Genomic DNA, 23,219 nt, shown 5'->3' with positions numbered 1-23,219 from the left:
CGCCCCTGACTGCCTTAAGCAGTCCGTGTATTGCCGGCCTAACTTGGCATGCAAATATGTTTGTACTTTCAAAAAGAATGAACAAAAAAACAAAAAGTTTTTCTTTCAAATAACTAAGTACGGTAAATATTGATACAGCCCAAAGCTTGGAAGAAAATGAACAAGAAGGAGCGCGAGGCGTGGCTAGTGCAGAGGATCGAAGACTGGAGGGCTGAGAAAGAAGCCGCTAAGTCAGTTCTTTTGTTTACCATCCTGTCCTGTTATCGTTATTTATTTATCTAACCATTTATGTACGCAGTTAATACATGACAGAAGAAGTAATGACATAAAATAGTACAGAGGTATCTTGTCAAAGTACCTATGTTTATGATCACAGATCATAAACATAGGTCTCATAACATAGGTATGTTATGAGACCGACCGGCTCGGAAAGAAGAGCAAATTCTTAACACGTTGAAAATCGAGTACACAGTATTTGTAGTAGCACTGCTTTTATCATTAAGAATACTCGAAGGCGCTCGATGTGAAATAACGAGAGGCTCCGATCGCGTACTTTTTCTCGACGTTTGGCTCCGATTGCATGCTCTTTAATGCTCGCGCATCCGATCAGCTCCGGTCTGTGTGAAAAGAAAAATGCGTGCCGATGCTCTCCGAGCCGGTCTGTTTGAACGGACCCTTATGTATCATCCTATCTTATTATACTTATCTGTGATCCTATTCTATTATCCTTTTTTATGTTTCTTTTCTATCGTATCATCTTTCTTTTATATTTTATCCTACCCTATTATACTAGTCTTTCTAAGATCCTGTCCTATTTGAGCACCTAGTTGTAGATTTGAAGTAGGTACTTATTTGCGATATTTTGTAGTGATAATAATCAATAATAGCAGCATTTAGGTTTTCTTCCGCTCTAGTAAGCTTTTTAAAAATAAACATGTACATAATTTTGCATCTAAATGCTTAAAACCTCAACATAAAAAATAGGAACATACGAGAGTCGTCGAACATGAATTAGCTACACGAGACTTGCTTTACAAGACGTCTGAACGCACTCCTACAAGGTTTCGTGGTTTAGACCAAAAACAAAAATACCTAGAACCACTCCAAGAGCATTCTTTCACAGCATAGCATCATATCTCTATAGCATTCTTCATGATCGGGTTTTGTGGAGTCTGCGCCTTATATCTAATATTAACTAGGGTCCAGCATAAAAAAAAAAAATTTGAATTGCCTACACCTTGTGACATCCCCCTTAACGCTATATATTGATTGTTTTCTAACGGTCTACCTATCTCCAGACAAGCAATCCTGGCCGGAGCCAAGGAGAAGCGCGCTGCAGCCGCCAAGGCGAGGAATGAGCTGATGGCAAGAGAAATAGCCGAGCAGGATGTCAGGAGAGATGTGCTGCAGAAAGCTGTTAACCTGTTCCAACGTTTGTAGCTCTTTGTTGTTCTACTTTGTCTATATTACAGGACTAGCTGTTTTTCTGCGGTTTCACATGCGTTCAGTAGATGTACTGCCCGTACTAGAATATACTGTAGCCATTCCAACAGTGAAACATGTTTTCAAATCGGTGAAGAAGTTTCGAAGGTTGTTATTGTTATAGTGATTACAAAAAGCCTTTTAATACTGTATTTCAGATTTGCAGAAAATCTGTGAATTGCTGAGGGGGTTCATGTTTTAAATACGTAGGCACAAACCAACAGTGCAGCGGCGGTTGATTTCTTAACAGTCGCCAATTCGCTTCCAAAACATACCAAGATAATCATGATGTTACATTTTTTAGGTTTCGAAAGGCAGAAGTTGGAGTATGAACTCAAGAAAGAACAGGATGCAGAGGTATGTACACTGTTATTATTCTAGCAGGTAAAACTGCAGGAGGCGCTGCAGTTTTTGCTGCATCCTGAGATAATGCTAAAATTCAAAAGAATCATATGAATCATGTTCTTCTAAATTCGAACGGTTTTATTTCCGAGATAGGTTTTGTCTGGACGGGTAACTTCTTTAGACTGTCACCGCAATAGTTACAATAAATACGTATTTTTCTAATGTTTTGGTACTGTTAATACAGGTTTTCTTAAAACTATATACCTAAGTACTTATACAATTTCAATGCCAGCTGCAAGCATATTATCTAATCAGGTATTTTCTTTTCTTCAGTAGTCATATAACAAGGCAGGATTACAAATCTATATAATGACAGTACCTATATCTTCAACATGCCTCAAATTTGCACAATTCCTCACAGTGGCAACAGTACCTCCGCTGCGACGGTCTCCCCGACCCTCGCGTGGTGACCGAGATGAACACGTTCCTCCATCTGTGGCAGCAGACGGAGCCATGTGATGATAACGAGCTCGACAAGAAGTTTATTGAAGTTCTGCCGGTTCGTATATCAATCAACACCACGGGTGGCCAACTTAATAAGATCCTAGATCTACTTCAAACACATCACGCGACAACGTCGGATAGGCCCCTCCTGGTCTATATTAATGCAATGAAGAGAACACAAATTGATTGAGAAAACTCTTTCATTGTTTAGAAGGCACACTGTCCCCAGAATTATCCCCAGGTAACAACTAGTAAGATCATATTCTAACTATATATCTATGCCACTTTGTCCCATGGTTTAATGCATAAAAACAGCACCCAAATTGGCTCATATTTAAATACATATGTATTAACTATAAAGCAAAACAGCATGTTTGTAGTACGCGTATATTTCTCAGTGTGGCTTTCAACCTTTTTATCGAGGAAAGCTATAAGTAGGCTACAATTTCTGGATGCATGGAGTTGTTCCTAGAATGTGCATTCAAAGATGTCCCTTATTATCTACCTTACAGATCTTGGATATGCTGGAAATATTCCGCTTCAAAACGAGACAATATACGGAAAGGCAAATTCAGAATTATGACGAGGTAACTTTTAGTTTTGTATATATAAGTAATCAATCATATACAGAAGTATATAATTTGGGTAGTATGTATTGAAGCATTTATGTAGGTAAGTAATTTTAATATATAGAAGATAGAGAATACCTCTATTATTTATATCTATGTAAAATATGTTTACGTAAAAAACTATTTTAGTTCACTACGTCAATACAATTTTAACTAGTCTCAATTAGGGTTTAGAGAGAGAGAGTTTATTCATTGAGAGTTTTAATAAGACTTCTTAGTTGATCTAAAGATGGGTTGTACTTTAACGATAACAAAACCACAACCAGTTCCAATTTGTGGATTTTTAAAAGTTACAGTTACATGGTGCAAACCACTCTAGCAATTGAAGTGTGATTTCCGTACATAGCACTCTAAATTCGATTCCAAAATTGCATTTTTGAAAAAATTATACAATATAAGATGCTGATAAAGTAATCACCATCAACATACGCCCATTATTTCCAGGTCCGTCTAGCCCTCAGAGCAGAATTAGCCAATGCCATCCAAATGGCTTCCTACAACCTACTCCGTGATATTGAGAAGAACTTGGTATCTGAATCTACGAAGGTATCCACGTATCAAAGGGAGTTTAAAGGTCTGAGGCTGAACATCTGGGTGGCTGTGAAGTGGCCTACCAGGAAACCTAAGCCGGTGCCACAGGAGCCGTGAGTAGAAAAATACATGGTGAAATTTTAAGCTACGAAAATCAACATACCTCTCAAAAGTTCTCTAAGAACACCTTTTAAAACCGTCAAATATTTCTCCTGGAGGTATTTTTTGCCAATCAAAAAAACTACTTCTTGGAATGGCTATGTGCCATCATTTTCAGAGTCCACTTGAAAACTAGGAAATATCAAATTCATGTCAGTTATTATTTATTCGAACGTGTCAACATTGACAAAAGACGGGCTGTCTTTGGGTCTTTTGTCCAAAACCTTTCTCCACTTCCTATGTCTTTTGCTGGAAAGCATAATTTGCCTTTGCATGATGCTAGTCTGGTCTACTGATTTCGCCCACATATTATTTTGTATACTTTGGTAAGATTGGTATGGTAAGAAAGAATGTTACTTGTGAGATGACGGCAGATAGAAGAGTATGGAAGAAGAAAACATGCTGCGCCGACCCCAAATAAAATTGTGATAAGGGCAGGATGATGATGATTATTTTGTATACTTTCTATTGCGCATTTTATCTCGTGTTGTGTCAATAAATGGTCTTTCTTCCTTCCAGAGAACCAGTAGAATTATCTTTCCCCTCCATGAAGGTGACAGTAAAGCTACCAAAGATTATAGACGGGTCGTGCGTCTGCGTGCGCGCAGCTCGCTCCCTCATCGATCTGCTGAGCGAGAGCTCTAGATCCTTCGCTCTGAAAGCGCCGATGCCTAAGCTTTATGAAGGTTTGTTATTTTTAACAGACTTCCCAAAAAGGAAGAGGTTTTCTCAAAGAACCTTGAAATATTATATTATAATATTAATACATCTCTTTTATTCCTTTTCCATTCGCAGGTATGCTGGAAGAGATTTCTTTAGAAATAAGCATTACCTTTGTAAATTCTTTCTTTCCTGTCATCTTTCTTTATTATATGTGTGTACAAAAATTTGTAAATAAATAAAAAATAAATAAAATAAAATATTTAGTTTTTTCGTTTTATGAAAAAATATACTCGCGATTCGGTCCCATTGTCACTAGGTCAGGATCTGATAATGGTAACCCTGAGAAATCAAAGGCCTTTGATTTCTGTAACTATTTAAAAAAAAATGTTTAAATTATTCATTTAAAAACGGACGAGTACGATTGACTCTTGTTTTATCAATACTAGCTTTAACGAATTAAGGTTTCACCAGTTTCTTAGCATTTCTCCAAAATTCAAATTTAGAATACACTCTAACGCATGCTTGCCATGCTTGGTTACCCCTTTTGATGCTAGTAACATCCTGCAGTCATTAAAACCCTATGAAATACACGTAAAGTCCTTAAAACCAAGATTTCGCAGAGGTGCCCGCTTTTTTACAAAAGAGTGTATATACAGGCTTTATTAATGTCGACTTTTATAGAAATCCGTTCAACCGTTTGCTCGTGAAGAAGTACCAAACAAACACAGTCGCAAACTCACAAAGTTTCGACTATTTTATATAAGTATGATTTAATTATTAATTTACCTTTTCCAGATTTGTTCACCTTCAACGTAAAAGAGTTAATAGATACACAAAAGTTGAAGAAGGAACAGGATGAATTCAGATCGAAGTTTTTTAAGGAAGTGAGGGAAAGGATTAAGGAATTAGAAGCCTTCATCAAAGCTAATGTGTGAGTTTTTAATCTGCCTAGCCTTTTCCTATCATGGCGTAACCTTCGAGCTTAGAAGAAGCTTTTTTTTTCTTTTTGCTGGGAAATCTCGTTCCCAAGAGAACTCTTCAAAAGTCCGGGATAAAAACTATCCTGTGTTCTTTCTCAAGGTCAACTCTATCTCTCTACGCATTTTATTAAATTCAGTTCAGTGGTTTAGACGTGAAAGCGTAACAGACGGACAGACAGAATTACTTTCGCATTTATAATTTCTTTATTATTTCAGGTACCTGAAAAATGATAAAGAAAAAGAAGATTTGGAGAATTTGAATATGGCAGAACCACCGTTCATGCCTCCGCCGAGAGAACAAATTGCTTATAATAGCGGTAAGTTGTAGACTAATTACTACATCTTCTTATCGAGTGAGCTGCAGGTTTAATCACCTAACAAGCCCTAGTGTCAGAGTTTTCTCAAATCCGCCTGTCGGTCTCTGACGTGGGTATGTAACAACGACTGCTACTGAGTAGCATTCGGGGACGCCGGCGACACGTGCCCTCCCAGACACGGGGTGTAACACTGCTTAACTTCTAAGCCCTAGGCTACTTTGTGAATGTTTCTAAAACTTACAAAGCAAGATTTAAGTGCATATAAAATTCACAATATTATGTATTACATTCGTTGCATCACCGTAGAAAGGTCCACTTCTGGACTGCTGTCTTGTCACTTGGGACACCTCGACTCGACGTTGGCGTTTTTTATTAACGTTGTAAAATGTTTTATCTACATATTCTACATTCTTTTGTTTGTTTGTAACCTAAAGTCTTCGAAGTACTGAACCGATTTGAAAAATTCTTCACTGCTGAAAAGCTACAAAAGCTACACCATTCCCGAGTAACATAGGCTATATTTTATCCCGATACAGACAGTAGTTCCCACAAGACGTGAAACCGCGGGAAAATGGCTTGTATGAGATACGATAATCGCTGGGTTTTAGCTTAGGTATATAGTTTTAAGAGTAAATACTATTCGTTATGTATTAAATATGTTTTGTCTACAGAACGAGAATTCAAAAGATATCTAAGATCGTGTAGAACAAGGACTCGAACTGGTGAACTGAATTTAAGAAAATACAGGTCTGTAGGTATTGTAACTAGTATATACCATAATATATTTTACTAGCGACCCGCTCCAGCTTCGCACGGGATAACAGTATTTTCCCACTATTTTATGTATGTTATTATACATATAAACCTTCCTCTTTAATCACTCTACCTATCAAGAAAATCGCATGAAAATCCGTTGCGTAGTTTTGAAGATTTAAGCGTACAAAGGGACATAGGGACAAAATAAGCGACTTGTGAATTGTTGTTTTTTGCGTCATTGGTGTGTTGAAAAAATGGATTTTCTTTCTTTGTTCTCTCTTTCTTTCTAATGCTTGTTTTCAGACGTAATCATTTATTTGTCGGTTTTAGAATTTGTGGTGGTGTTCTGAACCTGGATTTGCTGGTCACTCCGCCGCAGCCGAAACGCATGCGACACGCTGTTACTATAACCACATGTAAGTAACTTTGATACCCTTTCATTACAGCCTTATTTAAAAAAAAAATACATTTATACACTTCCTCACTTTTGCTACTAGAATGTTTTGTCAATACATGAATACATATTTTACATAGAAACATATAATAATATGATAAATCAAACGACCGAGATCATGCACTTGAAATTCTTTGACTGTTTGAGAATCGAACCTGCGTGTCTGATAGATACTTATTTTCACGTTTTTGACGTATAACTCTGGACTACTATGCCATCTGGTCACTTATCTTGCTATGGATTCTTTCAAGGATTTAGAATTAATACCCTGACAAATTCGCTTATGACACTATGCGCTCGATGAGTGACATAGACAGCGGGAGTAGTTGCACGTGCTCCCGGGTCTCGGTAATCTGACGTGCGTGTAATCCCTACTAATATTATAAATGCGAAAGTAACTCTGTCTGTCTGTTTTTCTGTTACGCTTTCACGTCTAAACCACTGAACTGATTTTATTAAAATTTGGTACAGAGATAGAGTTGACTTTGAGAAAGAACATAGGATAGTTTTTATCCTGGACTTCTGAAGAATTCTCTTTTAAACTCGATATAACCAAACTCTACGCGGGTGAAGCCGGGGGCGGAAGCTAGTCGCTAATAAATGTGACCGGGATTAAAAATAAAACAAAACTTTTGTATGAATGTTAAACTACAAAAATATATTATTGTGCCAGATTTACAATTGCATAGTTGCCTTTTTATTATAATTTATTCTTATATCCAAGATCTTAAGTTTAATTAATATTATTTATTATTTTACGGACTTAGATCTAAAAACCTTTATCAATGTCTACTATAAAACTTCAATCTTTGACTTCGACTTCAAATGACTTCTTTTGGCGACTTCCACGGGATGATACAGAGTGATTCATCTCAATTTTTATGTAACACCCTATATAAGTTCGCATTTTATTTTATTTTCAGTTCCCCAAATACATCCAAAAAATACTTTAAGCAAGAGACGCATTTTCTGTGGGTTTGTTCTTTTGGGCTATCAAGGTCTTCTTAAGTCTTTTCCAGAAGACTGGTCTTTCGGATTCGTCTTTCGGCCATACTATGTAGGTCTTGGTCATCATGAGGTAGTGCAGGGTGTTCGGTCGAAGACGGCGCGGTATGTCTTCTAGAAGAATCAGGGTTAAATCTTCTCTGCGAGTTTCCAGAAGCCTGGAAGAAATAATTGTTATATTAAACGAAGCAAACAATATAGATTTTTGTCACTTTTATCGTGGAATGAATTTGAGTAAATAAGCTCCATTATCCATTTGCTTACTATAGAGATAGGAATCTAATATTAATTAGTAAATAGCTTCTGCGTGCGGTTTCACCACCGTCCCGTGAAAAAATTTCCATTTACCCATAGAAGTATCCCAAATCCTTTCTCTACGTTTAAATTCGGCAATCTAACACTTAAAGATTTTTCTGATATACTTCCAGCAGCCCCTAGGTTTGGCGCTTTCAAACAATCTATTCAGCTGTACAATATAAAGTAGGTAAATTAAACAAATGGACGCACAACTGATGATGACGCTAAGTCTTACCTATGCTGCGCCAAATGCATCTCGAACTGACACCACTGGCTGAGCAAGAACCGCTGCGACAGGATCAGCATGATCGACCTGGAGCGGTCCATGCACGATACTATGTTCTCCAGGATTGAGAGACCTACCTGGAATAAGGGACAAATTATCAAAACGTGAAAAGGAGTTTGCCGTCATGCCTAGGATAAGATCCACAGATCTCATCCGATCCAGCTAGTAAAAAGTGATATTCGAATATGTTTTTTCAGTATTGCTTTTAAGATATACATCAATATACATAATCGTCATTGGCAACATATATTACATAGTACACAGCTATCAGCGAGCTAACCGCCATCAGAGGGTCATGTTACCAAATGAAACTACGAGTATATCCACAGTGCCCAACCCATGCCCAAAAATAAAATGCATGGAAAAGGATATCCACAGATTTCTCTTTTTAAGGTTCTTCCTCATATATGACCCATGCTACTAAAATTGATCTTTCATTTTCACCTGTGTAATACCTTATTAAGATTAAAACAAATACTTTTGACAATCAATAAATTCTTCTAGAGAAATCCGAGGTATAATAAAAATAATCAAATAAATTCACCCAGTGGTCCGATATTATGTAATAGTATACACCAAAACCACACTCACTAGAAAGTCCCGCTCATGTAGACAAGCACTGATGCTGCACTCGGCCTCCATGTGAGGAAGTAGATGGTCGAGCACCCATCCCCGGTCCTCGTTGCAGTAAGATACGAAAACATCGTAGTTGAAGATTGTGTTGTCTGCAAGGTGAAAGCATAGTTTTAGTAAACCAGTTTGGAAATGAAAAACTTTGGATGTCCTAAACAGACTCCTGTTTAACATAAAAGGTTCCACCAAAATTCGTGAAAAAAATGTGAAAGCTTCAGTGCAAGTTCACTACTAGCATGTATTCGTGCACGAAGGATGTAGATTCGCCAATATGACTTCGCACGCAATTTGTTACTGTTTTATAGAGCGACTAGAGAGAAAAAACATTACTATCTATCTATACTATTGTTATATAGCTGAAGAGTATGTACAACGCTCTAATCTCAGGAACCACGGGTCCGATTTGAAAAAAATCTTTTAGCATCAGATAGCCCATTTATCCAGGAAGGCATCTTATTACCCGGGTGCACGGAGTATATATTTCCAATGTTACGCTTGTGGAATCGCTGGTAGAAGCTAGTCAAAATTATTATTATAATGAAATCGGAACTTACTCTTACCATCTACAGCATCTTTCTTATTAATCAGACTCAACATGGCGGAATTCCTCATCGTTATAAAGAAGTACTTGATACGCCTTCTAAACACAAAGATCAAAGCCACTGGTAGTAAAACACACGGTATTATCAGCAACGCCAGTAGCTTCTTCCTACTTCCATTCAATTCTTGCTCATAGTTTATTTCTCTTGCCAATCTGCCACAACTATATACATCGGAGATAAATATAGTCTTGCTTTCTGGTACTTGAAGACATACGTAAGCTTCTGGGTAATAATCTAAGAGTCGGAATGAACCTGAATGACCAATATCATCAAAGCATAGCTCCTCACAGTCTTCTAAGCCAACTTTAGATCTGTTTTGGATTAAATCGTTGTAATAACTGTATATGTTACGATGCAGTAATTCCTCTGGTAAATCAATAAAGTCTTCTGTATTATTTTTTTCGTTCTTAGCAGCCATTTTGTACAAGTCTTTCGCGTGACAGTTGCAGACCATAAAGTTTCCTGACAGTGCTAAATAGTTTACGTTGATCAAGTCCGCAATCATTTGTTCAGTTATAACATTTATATTATTGTCCTGAAGCGACAGCAAATGTAGGTTTGGCAGCAAAGAAAATGTCGGTTCAAACCAAGAGTTCAGTCTATTCTTATTCAAATTTAGCACTTTTAAGGCTTTTAAAGTTCTGATAGTTTCCAAATCTACAGTGTTTATTTCATTACCAGCAAGCTGTAGTACTAAAAGATTTGAGAAATTTTGAAATTGATCTATCCTCTGTAAGTTAACCTCTCGGGCGTATAACGCGAGTAGTGTGTCTTCGAGACCTCTCAAAGGTCTTTGGTTGTTCAAAATACCACTGTTTCGTGATAAATCTAGCACGTGCAAAGATGTAGAATTGAATATACCATCTTGAAGAACGGTTAACCCAGTATCACATAAGGACAAACTTCTCACACTCTTGCCTAAACTTTTCAACATCCCCAAGTTTCTTAGTGTCAGTTTTGTGTGTGACAAATCTAAAGAGACTAAACTTTCCAAATAGTTGAAGACTAAATAGTCATCTGTAGCTAGATTCTTCGGATTCCCATTTTCGTCGAAGGCCTCGTTCCTACTGAAATCTAGGTGTACTAAGTTTCTCAGACCATAAAATGCAGAAGATGATATGAAATGGATTTCGTTCTCTCCAATGTATAATGCTGTTAGGTTTGGCATTCCTCTAAAGAGGTTTTTTTCTAAGGTCTGTATTGAACAAGATCTTAAATCCAGTTCTTTTAGGTTCGGGAAGTTGACCGCTGTGAAGCCTGATGACCAGACGCTGACGACTGCAAAAATAGAAGACATGGTCTTTATAACGTAGAAAAAACTTGTGTTATATAAGTGTGTAGGTAAATAATATACCAATACAGGTAGTATTGTTTTTTTTTTTTTATAGAGAAAGAGATCTTTTGCACCAATTTCATAATTCAATATATAATTTATCAATTTTAAATTGTCTCCTTTTTTTAACTAGCCTATGCTTTCCCACCGCTGAGCAAAGACCTCCCCCATAGCCTTCCATCTTTCCCTATACGGAACATACTGTGGAATTACTGGACCGATTTGAAAAATTCTTTCACTGTTAGTTATTAATCCATTCATCGAGGAAGACTATTTTTATGCCAAGTAAAGCAAATCCATTTAAATAGTATAAAAATTCTCACCCTGTCTTTGCGGAGAATTGCTTAGATTCATAACCGTCGTCCCCGTAGCATTGAAACTTAAAGTGTAGTGTTCACCAGCGGTGCTCATGCCGAGGAAGTTATTACCGAATAGTGTCATGTACTCTAACATCATAGCTAGCGGCCTCATCTCGTTGTCCCGGAGTTGGAAGATCTGGGAAATTACAAACAGAATCATCATTAAGAGAGTCAAAACTAATTTAATTTAAACAGCGACCCGCCCCGGTTTCGCGCGGATGCTGGATGTTATTAACTTCCTCTTCAATCACTGTATCTATTTAAAAAAAACGCATCGAATCCGTTGCAGTTTTAAAGATTTAAGCATACATAGGGATATATGGACAGAGAAAGCGACTTTGTTTTATACTATGTAGTGATAGATCTTTTGGAATGAGTGCTAATAACCACGCTTTCTCAAGGCGGATTGACTATTTCAGACTTTATAGTCCAGGTTTCCTCGAGATGTTTATGTTCAACTTTACTCGTAGTTTATTAACTGCGGATGACAATAGCCGATCTCTGTTTTGCGATTGGGGATGGCATAAATTATGTCAATTTTCAATCTCTTGTCGAAAAACAACGGATAAATCGGTTATTGTGAAATACGCAGTAAGTCAACTCTTTATATTATTTTTGGAGTAGATAGATTGGCAATGCCAATTTATATGTATGAGAGAAGAGTTATGTATATCTTTCAAACACTTCCTGCAGACTTTTTTATCTACAAAACGAAAGCCTATCTATTAATTAAAATGTCAAAATAACAATGATAAAGCACTGAAAAAGAAGTAGGTATTTATTTAATCGTTTATATACTTATTATCATCGTAATTTATTATATTTTTATCAAAATAAGTGATGCGTGTCATTTTTAGATATTTTGTATTAGATTAAGAGGATACAAATTGGTATTTTCTTTTGTTTTGAAATTAATTATTGCAATAACCATTTTTACAAACTTTGTAAGTAACATCTCGTGGCTGAGTCAAAGCTACGTGGATCAATCGATTATGAGGTAAAGCAACGCTTGGCGCGGTCGGCCCGTAGATGGGTGACCATCTTGTCATGACGAGTTCCTCCGTGTTTCGGTAAACACGATAAACTGGTGGGTTCCGGCTGTCATTTGAACATCTTTGGCAGTCGTTACAGGTTATCAGAAGCCAGAAAGTCTGAGAGCTAGTCTTGCCAAGGGGTATTAGGTTGCCAAGGTAACGGGGTTGTTTAGGTCAGATAGGCAGCCGCTCCATGTAAAACACCGGTGCTCAGCTGCATCCAGTTAGACTGGTAGCCGACCCCAACATAGTTGGGAAAAGGCTAGACAGATGATGATCCTTTTATAACGTGTCGTCATGTTTATAGGTTATGTTCAGATAAAAATACTATCTGAATAATCTGAGATCAATAATAGCACCATCCTTATGTGTTTTATCTGAATGAATACATGGAAACAATACCTATATCGCACCGTTTATCTAAATCGTATCTTATCACTTCACAGATTATAGGAGCTCCGAAATTATTTCTAGTCTTTTTTTGTTGCGAAATTTCGTAAATTCTAAGCCTCTGTTGTGCTAATTTTGTACGAAATATGGTTTAAGGAAAATTGGACTTTAGTCTGAAATTGACGGTCGACCTTGAACAAGCGTGGTGATCAACCCTTCTTTCTCTGTTTGAGAAGAGGCCGCAACCCGCACGTGTGACAGTAAAAATTACTTATGATGATGGGCTTAATGTTGTGGATGCTATTACCAAATTTTAAAGATAAAGTTTTTATGAAGACTGTGCCTAATAACAGCGGCATTACTCCGACAACCAGTCTTTAATTACATGTTTGGAAATCAGAAAATTTTAAAATCAATCAGAGAAAGATAGCAATAGCTTAGTAATATCCGTTTAAGGATCTGAGAGAGCGTTCGATGGGGTAACAGTTTTCTTGCGTATTTTCTGTTCAGTTGAAAAGGGTACGCTTAGGGATGAGTTGGTTTGGTTATCGTCATATCTAAATGGTGCGGCCCATTCTTAGTCTTCCCTATTACAATCTTCTTTATATTTATATAAAATAATAATATCTTACCGGTGGCACTCTAGTGAGTTGACACTTGGCCAGGCTGAGGTATCTGACGGTTCTGCGTCGTCTGAACAGGTTCATCTTCTCGTTCAGAACTTGCACGGGATTCGTTGTAGTGGAGAGGTCTATCACATTGTCTGAGTCGCCTGTGGAATATGAGAACATAATATAAGTATATATCCTTCTATTATATTTACTAAGGTAATAAATAGGAAAGTAGGTTGTCTGAAAAGGGCTCCAAAACTACTCAAACGATTTGAAAAATTCATTCACTGTTGGAAAGCTGCACTATCTCCGGGTGACATGGATTATACATACATAATATGATATGTGTAATTTGAATTATATATCATCTGGGTATGGGCAATAGTTTCCACAGGAAACAGGTTGTATAAGATGATTCTTACTTACGCACTAATATAAATTCAAAAGTCACCCTGTCCTGCACACCAAAACCACTGAACCGATTTCAATAAAATTTGGTACACACTTAGAACCTGACAAAAGGACATAGGACTATTTTTATCCCATTGCAAGAAGTAGCTAATTAAGGTATAATTAGCGGTTATATTTACATAACAGATAAAGCAAGCCAATTTACACCTTATCACACACAAAATACAATGTTGTGTACAACAGTACTTGGTGTACAATAAAGAATAATCTATCAAAATAAAGTCAACATTTCAAAACCTACCTGGTTTTGGTATCAGTCTTCCGTTCTCGTCGACCCAGTTCTGAACATCCGTCATGTAGCCTGAGAGACATTTGGGAGGTTTGGGCGGGTGCCCATGCCCGCACAGACATGGTAGAAAGTAGCTGAAGAATCTGCAAAAAAACGTGGTAGATTTTTAACCAACTGTCAAGAAGTTGTACAACATAATTGGGAAATGGCTCAGGAGATGATGATGATGTAAAGAATCACATCATCATCATCTCCCGAGCCATTTCTTTGGATTTTGTAACCCAGGACTGTCATCGTGTCCCGAGCCTTTTCCCAACTATGTTGGGGTCGGCTTCCAGTCTAACCGGATGCAGCTGAGTACCAGTGTGCCACAAGGAGGATAATCCAGGGAAGTAGAAAAGCATATATTTTAGGAAAAGTTTTGTTATTCTGTAAAAATAATTTATATTCTTGTTTGACATAATATCTGTTTCTTCCGATTTCAGCTGTGTTCAAAGATAACTACTTCCCGTACCCCGATAAAAGTATCCTAAGTTACATCTTGTTATACCAGCCATCTTCCATTGTAATTTCCGTCAAAATGGGTCTACCCGTTTCGGTCATAACGAATAAAAACTTTGAAAAATGTTGTTTTGTAGTAGGTACTAATTTTATTTCGGTATTTGATAAGATTACCTACTCCAAAAATTAGGTAAAACATGAATGAACCGTCTACAAAAACCCAGGTAGGTACATATGTACCTCTAATCAAAATATAGCTACATTAATCGAAGTAGGCCTCTAGACAAACGGGTCTAGATAAGAACATATATGTATAGCAATTAAAAGCAATAAATGTATTAAAAACAATATTGTATTCTCAGATAAATATTTAGGTCTAAAACTAGGCCAGAATAAATAAGGTTTCTACTGTAGGTTACCTAGTTCATCATCTCCCGAGCCTTTTCCCTAACTATGTTGAGGTCAGGTTCCAGTCTAAGCGGATCCGGCTGGGTACCAATGTTTTACAAGGAGCGACTGCCCTATCTGACTCCCTCAACCCAGTTACCCGGGCAACCCAATACCCCTTATGTTAGACTTGATTAGGTTACCTAGTTACCAACTTTTATAGCCCAGACTTCACAGACGAGATATTTGAATAACGAAAGTCTATTCATCATCATCATCAGTACTTTTAATCGTCCCACTGCTGGGTACATGCCTCCTCTCACACGGAGAAGGATTGAGCATTAATCACCACGCTTGCTCAATGTGGGTTGATGGTTCCAGACTTTATAGTCTAGGTTTCCTCTAGATGTTTTCCTTCACCTTTTATCAGTCATTGGTTTCTACCATATACTTAAAAAGTACATACAAACTTAGAAAAGTTGCATTGGTATTTGCCTGTCCTGGAATTGAACCCACACATTCATTCTTAAGAGTTACTTTATCTACTGCTCAATTATAATAGTTGTTTATTTTCTCCGCCTAGGCCTATTGTTTTCAGAATTGATCTGAGCTCCAAATCTTCTTATCAGTTTATCTACATGTACTATAAAGCAATTAAATTGATTTGCCTATTTCTTATCTCGAAATAACATATAATTTATCTATAGCAAAATATTCTACGCGTGTAGGCAATATTTTACACTACTTATCAGCGTTTTCTCAACTATGTTGGGATCGGCTTCCATTCTATTCGGATACTGCTGAGTTCCAATGTTTTACATGAAGCGACTGCCTATTTCATCTTCTCAGACTAGTATGTCGAGCAACACGGTACCCCTTGATAACTATGGTTGTCAGACTTTCTGGCTACTGCCAATTACGACTGGCAAAGATCACTCGTCCACGGACTGACGCGCCAAGCGTTGCTTAAACTTAATCTATTGACACGTGCGGTTTTCATTTAGCGACGAGCTCCTCTCAAGTAATAATTTACGCTTTACCCCTATAAATAAGAGCTAAGACGAAAAGCTGTGAGTCCAGCAGTATCAGACTTTCAGACTTTCACAGACTATTTATTACTAGCTTCCGCCTGCGGCTTCGCTCGTGTAGAGTTCGGTTATATCGCGTTTCCAAAAGTATTCTTCAAAAGTATGTTTTTTCTCAATTCCTATCCTATGTTTTTTCCTATCTTTGTAAGAAATTTTATTAAAATCAGTTTAGTGGTTTAGACGTGAAAGCGTAACAGACAGACAGACAGAGTTATTACTATAAGAACTAAGACTCTCCCGCTGTCTGAAATCCATCATGTTCCTTCTGGAGTTTTCTTGTACCAAGGCCGTGGTAACTGGCAGATCAATCCCGCAGCCCCGGCAGACCGTGACTTCTGTCACCATCAACAATTATAATGATATCATTGTTTTCATAATCATATGAATCAGTAAACAACTTGAGTAATATCTTATCATTTCTATATTTGTCAATCGAATGATATACAACCTCGAATTTTATAAGGAAATTAATTAGAATCTGCGAAAAAGACATATCATTCATCAAGAATGGTTATTAAACTTTGTGGATACGCCGCAATTTATCCGTACAATATGTTTTCCGAAACCTGGACTATATAGTCTGAAATCACCAACCCGCATTGAGCAAGCGTGGTGATTAATGCTCAATCCTTTTTCGTGTGAGAGGAGGCCGCAGCCCAGCAGTACGATAGTAAAAAGGCTGCAACTACTACTATGTTTTCCGCTTCCATTCTTCTCTGTCAGCCGTCATTCATCCACTCCCTTCTTATTCATGTCGTCTTTCATGCAATCCATCCATTTATTTTGCGTCTGCCTGTCCTTCTCTATTCATACTTAGTATAAATGGTACATTCATAATTAACACATATTCATAGTACATTCGTACTAGACACATAGATATAATTCATACTTGAAACACTCATTGTAGCATGTGTGTCATCCTTTCTCATCACATGTCCATTTATATGACAAACGCTGGCTTCAAATTCAAATCATTTATTTCACTTAGGCCTTTACAAGCAGTTATGAATGTCAAAAATATAACTAAGTTTGATTCTAGTTGCCCATTCCAAAAGTAGCTTGAGAAGAACGGGCTAGAAACTCCATGGTTACTCCTCTGACTTCCTCTAATACATATACTAATGTCTCATCTTTTCCATTCTGGTTACCCCAAACATTCGTCTTAACAGTACATCAACCTACCCAAATCTGGCAAATTCTGCCAATCGAACATTAACCTTCTACTATTGTGATAAGGTTGAAAATCTATTGAAGAAGACAAATTGAGGTAGGTTGATGTGCTATCTATACATGCACTTTGATATCACATAATTAGACTTGTAAAACCATAATTGATATATTGTCGTCTCTTCCTAAGACAACTGCCAAACTGATGGATCGTTTATGTCAAAGATGTAATTAAAATACTATTAAAGGACATAAGATATGTTGGTACATAAATAGATAAATACGCAGTATTGCAAAATACAATGTATGATGTAACTTCTTTTATCTACAATGCTTGACCGCGCGAATTCTGATTTAAACAATTGATTTTGTATTTGATGACTGTGCAAAAAGAGCTCATGTCTAAGTAACAGACGCATCGGTCAAACGATTATAATTTAAGCAACGCTTGGAACTTCCGTTCCGAGAATGGGTGACCATCTTTTCATGTGTGAATTCCTTTATGTTTCGGAGGGCGCATAAAATCTGAGGATCCCAATTGTCATTTAAACATTTTTGGCAGTTGTTACGTGTAGTCAGAGCAAAGACTCTGGCAAAGTCTGTCTAAGAAGGTATTGGGTTGCGGATATCAGATAAGCAGTCATTCCATTTAAAACTAGAGCGAGAGGTTAGACTGGAAGCCAATCCCAACATAGTTGGTAAAAGGCTGATGAGTACCTAGGATGCCTTAATCTCAAGATTATGAGTACGGTACTCAAAAAATCTAAGAATAGAACACATCTAGTCACGTTAATATCGCAAATGTGAAACTTTGAATCAACGTGTGTAATTTTTATTACTCACACGTAAATACCTACTACTGAACTGATTTTGATACTAAACTATGTAAACAGTATTTACCTTGTACGTCAGAATAATATAGACGCTACTTTATCTCTTTTTAATTTTTAACGATGACAGACAAACAGATAAGTTGGTCTAGTAGTCGTAAACGCTACAGCTAAACGTGAGGTCCTAGGTTCGATTCACACGTCAGGCAAAGTGTGTTTGCAATGTTCCCTATCTACTTCTCGCTAATATTATAGAGACGAAAACAACTCTGCCTGTTTGTCACACTTTTATGCCTCAACTACTGAACTAAGTACACAGATACTGCAATAGAGCCTGAGAAAGATCATAGGCTACTTTTTACCCGATTGTGGGAAGTGGTTCTCGCGGGACTAGGAGCAATAAATTGCTACACATTTTTATATCTTACAGAGATAATTTCAAGAATTTGACTTACATGAATACCTTGAAAATCATGGCAATTTATCAATTGACACAAAATAGTCTTAACTGCGTCATAATTTCAGGATTAAACACTGAATTCCTTCACATGGTCACAAAACACTACACTTATTTCGAAAAAAACACATAACACTTAATTATCTATGCACTAAATTACACACTTTCACTAAAACACACACTATTTAGGTACAAAATAATAGTTTTTTATTCAAATATATTTTTGCACGAGTTTCGTGTGATAAATTTTATTATAATCTGTATATCGCAGCCAATGTTTTTGATAATATAAAATTATCTTATCGACAATGGTCAAAGACAAGGATCCGCCATTTTGGATTTTCGCCGTCAATATGAATGTGACGTCAGATCGTCTAGTGAAATAACACCTGCTTTTGAAAGCTTTTGTTAAACACTTACGACGGCTTCTAATAAACTATCTATCGGTGGATTTGGTATCTAGAGATTGCAATTTTCATTTCTTGTATGATGCTTATAATATGATATCCTCCTAGCCGATTATTTGCTACGGCGGCTGTTCTCATGTAAGGAGATCAGCCAACTGCGCAGGACATATTATAGTGCACGAGCATTTGCGCAGACACAGATGCACTATTCCTTCACTCTCATAGCCCGGGGACGGCAATCCGACACTCGCGGAGAGAGATCAGGCGCAAGACTGACAATTACGTGCTCTCCGATGCACGGGTGTCAATCATCAACTTCCAGGCTCCGGGCTGCTTTGTAAAAGTCTTATAATATACCAAAATTCTATCTCGAGCAGGCAAATGGACACGTGGATAGAATTTATGATTCCGCTGTTGGTGTTATTTCATCATCATTATTTGTAAAAGTTTATTAATTCTAATGGTTCTAGTAATTATAGAAATTATTTACCTATTTATTTATTTATTTATTCCTTTACTTCAGGCAACTAGGGCCCATAAAAATACAAATACATATATATCATTCATAACAATACTTATAAACTAATACATAAAATTATCCATATCAATATATACAATACTACCTATATCCTATAAAAACTTAAACATACTATAAATACATAACAAATATACTTAAAAACTATAAAAAAAGTAAAAATTATGTAAAAGCTTGTAAATATGAGTACAGAAATCCTGTATACTCATGTTTAATACTCTTACACAATAAAACTACTGATTGTCACTCCCGAGGCGATTTTCTTTAAGGAGCTGAGCAAGGTATTTTATAGTGCACAAGCATTTTCTGCGCAGATAGAGCACTCTCTATGTCTCGACTCACATATACCCCGGGCTGCTTTGTAAAAGTTTCTTAAAATCCACCCATGAATCAAATCCGAGACCCCGTGTAAGCAGTCACGCTATACCTACAACTACTAAACCAACGAATGTAGTTACCTTAAAATTACAAGTAGAACCCACAAAATTTTAAATTTTAATCTTATAAGCGTTTTGGATGTGTCATCTGTTAGCTTGTAATATGAAATAAATAAATAAATAAAACAGCTACAATATATAATATATCTTTTACAGTGCAACTCCCGAAATGCCTGCAGCCTATGAAATACCAAGTGCAGTACCGTGCCCCGGCACCCCCGCCGCCAGGAGTCACCAGGACGCCGGAGGAAATTGAACAGGAGATCAAGAAGGTTGAAGCTCAGTATGAGAAGTTGGCTATGGTTTTTATAGAGTAAGTGTCGTGATCACATCAGTCAACTTAATGATGGTATATTAAAATATTGTTTGTATTATTATTTACTTGCTTTTGCCAGCAATATCACCCACGTCATAAAAGTAGGCTATATAATAGCCTTCCTCCATAACTGTGCTATTGAAGTCTAAGAGAATTTAAAAATTGGAGCAGTAGTTTCTGTGATTAAATGCGTTGAAATAAACAAACTTTTTAGCTTTAATATCATATAGTTATCGGCACGGATATTGAGCTCTCGGCGGAAGAGTGAGGATCGCTTTGCGCACTGTACACATAAGGCAATAAACCAATAAATCGCTTCTGCGCAGGTGAAGGTCAGGGCTCAATATACGTGCCGATGACTATACTAATATTATAAATATGAAAGTTTGTGAGAATGTATGGATATTTGTTATTCTTTCACGTAAAAACCGCGGAACCAATTTGGTTGAAATTTGGTATACCTAATGTAGATAAATGATACCCTGGATTAACAAATAGGCTACTTTTTATCAACACACCAAGCCAAGGGAGGAAGCCGCGAGCGGAAGCTAGTCTTCCGGGCTATGGGTATATGCGTATGGCTATGGGTAGACATTTTGACCGCTACTAATTGTTATTTTAAAAAAAACTTTTATTGTTGGGATTTTGCACTATCCCTTGGTGGTGAATAGATAAACTTAAAGCGACTCTCACAGTCCGTGACACCAAAAAGTTTGGAGAGTCTATACAATATGCTTTACTTCCAGGCTCCCTCAAGATGTGATGTGGAACGAGCCCCCTGTGGTAGTCCAATGGCAAGACGGGAGGAAAATCTGGACATCCAGCTATGTCAACGATTATAAGTTCAATGAGGACAAACTTAATATACAGTTCAGAACTGGAGTACTCTGTAAGTAAATAACCATCATCTGCCTAACCTTTTCTCAACTATGTTGGGGTCGGCTTCCAGTCTAATTGGTTGCAGCAGAGTACCAGTGTGCGAGCGACTGCCTATCTAACCTTATCAACCCGGTTACCTGAGCAACCCAATACCTTTTGGTAAGATTGGTTGTCAGACTTTTTTCTGGCTTCGTAACGACTGCCAAAGGTGTTCAAATGACTGAATAAGAGATAAAACTCGTCTTGACAAGATGATGGTTATATGTATTGAAGCAGAAAGAACACACATACATAAAACGATTTTATATTTCTTTTATTTTATTGCTTATTACCTATTCTAATATTCTATACATAAATATACCCATGTAGTTAAGTACGGTAAGTTGTTTCCCATCCAAAGACTTATATCGCCAATCGTAATAAATCAGTGCATCTTGTTCACGAACGTTTTCATTCGAGTTAAAAATGTAGAAATTGCTGGTTCTAATATGCGAGTTTAAATTCCAGGGCCAATTGGTATTGCAACTTTGAGGTACAGCAATCTACCGTATCAAGGCTGGGACTTAAAACCAGATCCGGATGGGTAAGAAATAACAATTACTTTTTACAATTTTATTTTAGTAGCTACCTAGTTATCGTGTCTATTAGCGCTTTTAACCTACAGAGCAGTTGGTTGACATTTTCGCGATAGACATAAAAACCATTCAACAGATTTTCGAGCAGTTTTTATTATAACAAAGGTAGAGGGATTCTTTAGGAAGCCTCACATATATAACTATGTGTATTTACTAATATTTTATAACTCTAGAGTGTGCTGATGGCTAATTGGCTTATCTTGAAATTATTGCGGGAAATAGTTCTCCCAAGACGTGAGTGAACCAACAGATAGTTTTACATTAAAATTACTTTATCTTCCATTTTGCATTTCTCCAGACGAGGAGTCCTGATAACAGTGACAGGTCTCTGTGTGACCGTCACCTGGCTCTGCGTCAGCAACTTCGTGAAACTCAAGTCTATCGCCAACGCGTCCACCACGGCCTTGTCAGAACACTTCAACAAACCTTATAGTGTTAAAGCTATGGTTAAGGTATGTAAAACCACGAGAATAATCGCAGTCCAGAACATAAACTATATGATGCTTTAGTTTTTAAATTACCAGAAATTTTGCTGTCCCCAAAAAATACATCAAATTTCATTAAAAAAAAATGCTTTTTTACTACTTACATATAGCGGTATATCTTTAAATCACAACGTGCTAATGCATTTTTATGTTCTGGACTTCGATTACGTACCTATCGAATACTTACAAGAAATTATATATTTCCCCTTTGTGACAAAAAATAATGATTTTTAGATGAGTGTTATTAGTATTTCTCTACTATATCATGCACGTATTATACACATAAACCTTCCTCTTGATACACTCTATCTGATAAAAAATCGGCATGAAAATCGGTTGCGTAGTTTCGAAGATTTAGGCGTACAAAGGGACATCGGGATATAGAGACAGAAAAGTGACTTGTTTTATACTATGTACCTAGTAATTATAAATATTTATCTGCAGCTCATGCGTGATGCATCCTGCGACTTCTTCCCGGACTTCGACGCTCATAACCACGTGGAAGGCTCGACTCCTAAGGAGTGGGTTATGGAAAGGCACACCTACCACGCCATGTCCTTCCTCTCTAGGGCATACAACTTCCAGTCTAGCCGGTAAGGACTTCCAGTCTTCTTATTATCGAGTGAGCTGCAGGTTTAATTAATCACCTAACAAGCCCTAATGTCAGAGTTTTCTCAAATCCGCCTGACGGCCTCTGACGTGGGTATGTAACAACGACTGCTACTGAGTAGCATTCGGGGACGCCGGCGACACGTGCCCTCCCAGGCACGGGGGTGTAACACCGACAACTTCCAGACTTAGGCCTGCTTTGTGTATGAAATTGAAATTATGTTTTTTTTAAACCCACGAAGTGAGTTCTCCTGGGACGCAGGTAAAACTGAGATAAACAGTTAGTCAATAAGTGATCATTTTGCAGATGGAATCAAGGTGCAGGTTACCGCACTATAGTCCTTCAGGCGAGGGAAAACGTCGATAAGAAGAGATCGGTAATTTCCATTATTGTTACAATGTTTCGCTAGCTGTCT

General features: G+C 37.2%; 2 protein-coding genes across 3 annotated transcripts in view; one reads left to right on the top strand and one right to left on the bottom strand.

Annotated features, from left to right (window-relative positions):
• Positions 1 to 23,219, top strand: part of LOC110383305 (dynein axonemal intermediate chain 7 homolog) — a 30,114-nt gene that overhangs the window by 5,691 nt on the left and 1,204 nt on the right. Inside the window, exons 7-23 of the mRNA XM_064042755.1 lie at positions 139 to 230; positions 1,299 to 1,432; positions 1,787 to 1,839; positions 2,249 to 2,386; positions 2,844 to 2,918; positions 3,405 to 3,604; positions 4,170 to 4,336; positions 5,109 to 5,244; positions 5,510 to 5,610; positions 6,282 to 6,357; positions 6,697 to 6,782; positions 20,036 to 20,192; positions 20,942 to 21,084; positions 21,582 to 21,657; positions 22,008 to 22,161; positions 22,639 to 22,787; positions 23,111 to 23,180. Of these exons, the coding sequence (XP_063898825.1) occupies positions 139 to 230; positions 1,299 to 1,432; positions 1,787 to 1,839; positions 2,249 to 2,386; positions 2,844 to 2,918; positions 3,405 to 3,604; positions 4,170 to 4,336; positions 5,109 to 5,244; positions 5,510 to 5,610; positions 6,282 to 6,357; positions 6,697 to 6,782; positions 20,036 to 20,192; positions 20,942 to 21,084; positions 21,582 to 21,657; positions 22,008 to 22,161; positions 22,639 to 22,787; positions 23,111 to 23,180 (2,007 nt within the window). The remainder of the gene's footprint in view (positions 1 to 138; positions 231 to 1,298; positions 1,433 to 1,786; positions 1,840 to 2,248; positions 2,387 to 2,843; positions 2,919 to 3,404; positions 3,605 to 4,169; positions 4,337 to 5,108; positions 5,245 to 5,509; positions 5,611 to 6,281; positions 6,358 to 6,696; positions 6,783 to 20,035; positions 20,193 to 20,941; positions 21,085 to 21,581; positions 21,658 to 22,007; positions 22,162 to 22,638; positions 22,788 to 23,110; positions 23,181 to 23,219) is intronic.
• Positions 7,451 to 18,783, bottom strand: LOC110383304 (toll-like receptor 13). 2 transcript variants are annotated; one of them, XM_049851288.2, is made up of 8 exons: positions 18,499 to 18,783; positions 14,083 to 14,213; positions 13,392 to 13,531; positions 11,300 to 11,471; positions 9,596 to 10,921; positions 9,000 to 9,133; positions 8,358 to 8,485; positions 7,451 to 7,983 (listed from the first exon to the last, which is right to left on the bottom strand). In XM_049851288.2, the coding sequence occupies exons 1-8, from the start codon at positions 18,516 to 18,518 to the stop codon at positions 7,770 to 7,772; spliced, it is 2,265 nt and encodes a 754-aa protein (XP_049707245.2). In that variant the 5' UTR covers positions 18,519 to 18,783; the 3' UTR covers positions 7,451 to 7,769. The 2 variants fall into 2 exon arrangements, with proteins under 2 accessions (XP_049707245.2, XP_049707246.2); XM_049851289.2 differs by having other exon boundaries at positions 9,602 to 10,921.

The sequence above is a fragment of the Helicoverpa armigera genome, chromosome 29, assembly GCF_030705265.1.
Source record: "Helicoverpa armigera isolate CAAS_96S chromosome 29, ASM3070526v1, whole genome shotgun sequence".
NCBI classification, from domain to species: domain Eukaryota; kingdom Metazoa; phylum Arthropoda; class Insecta; order Lepidoptera; family Noctuidae; genus Helicoverpa; species Helicoverpa armigera.
The sequence above is the reverse complement of the archived record's forward strand: the minus strand, read 5'-3'. Positions and strand labels throughout refer to the sequence as shown.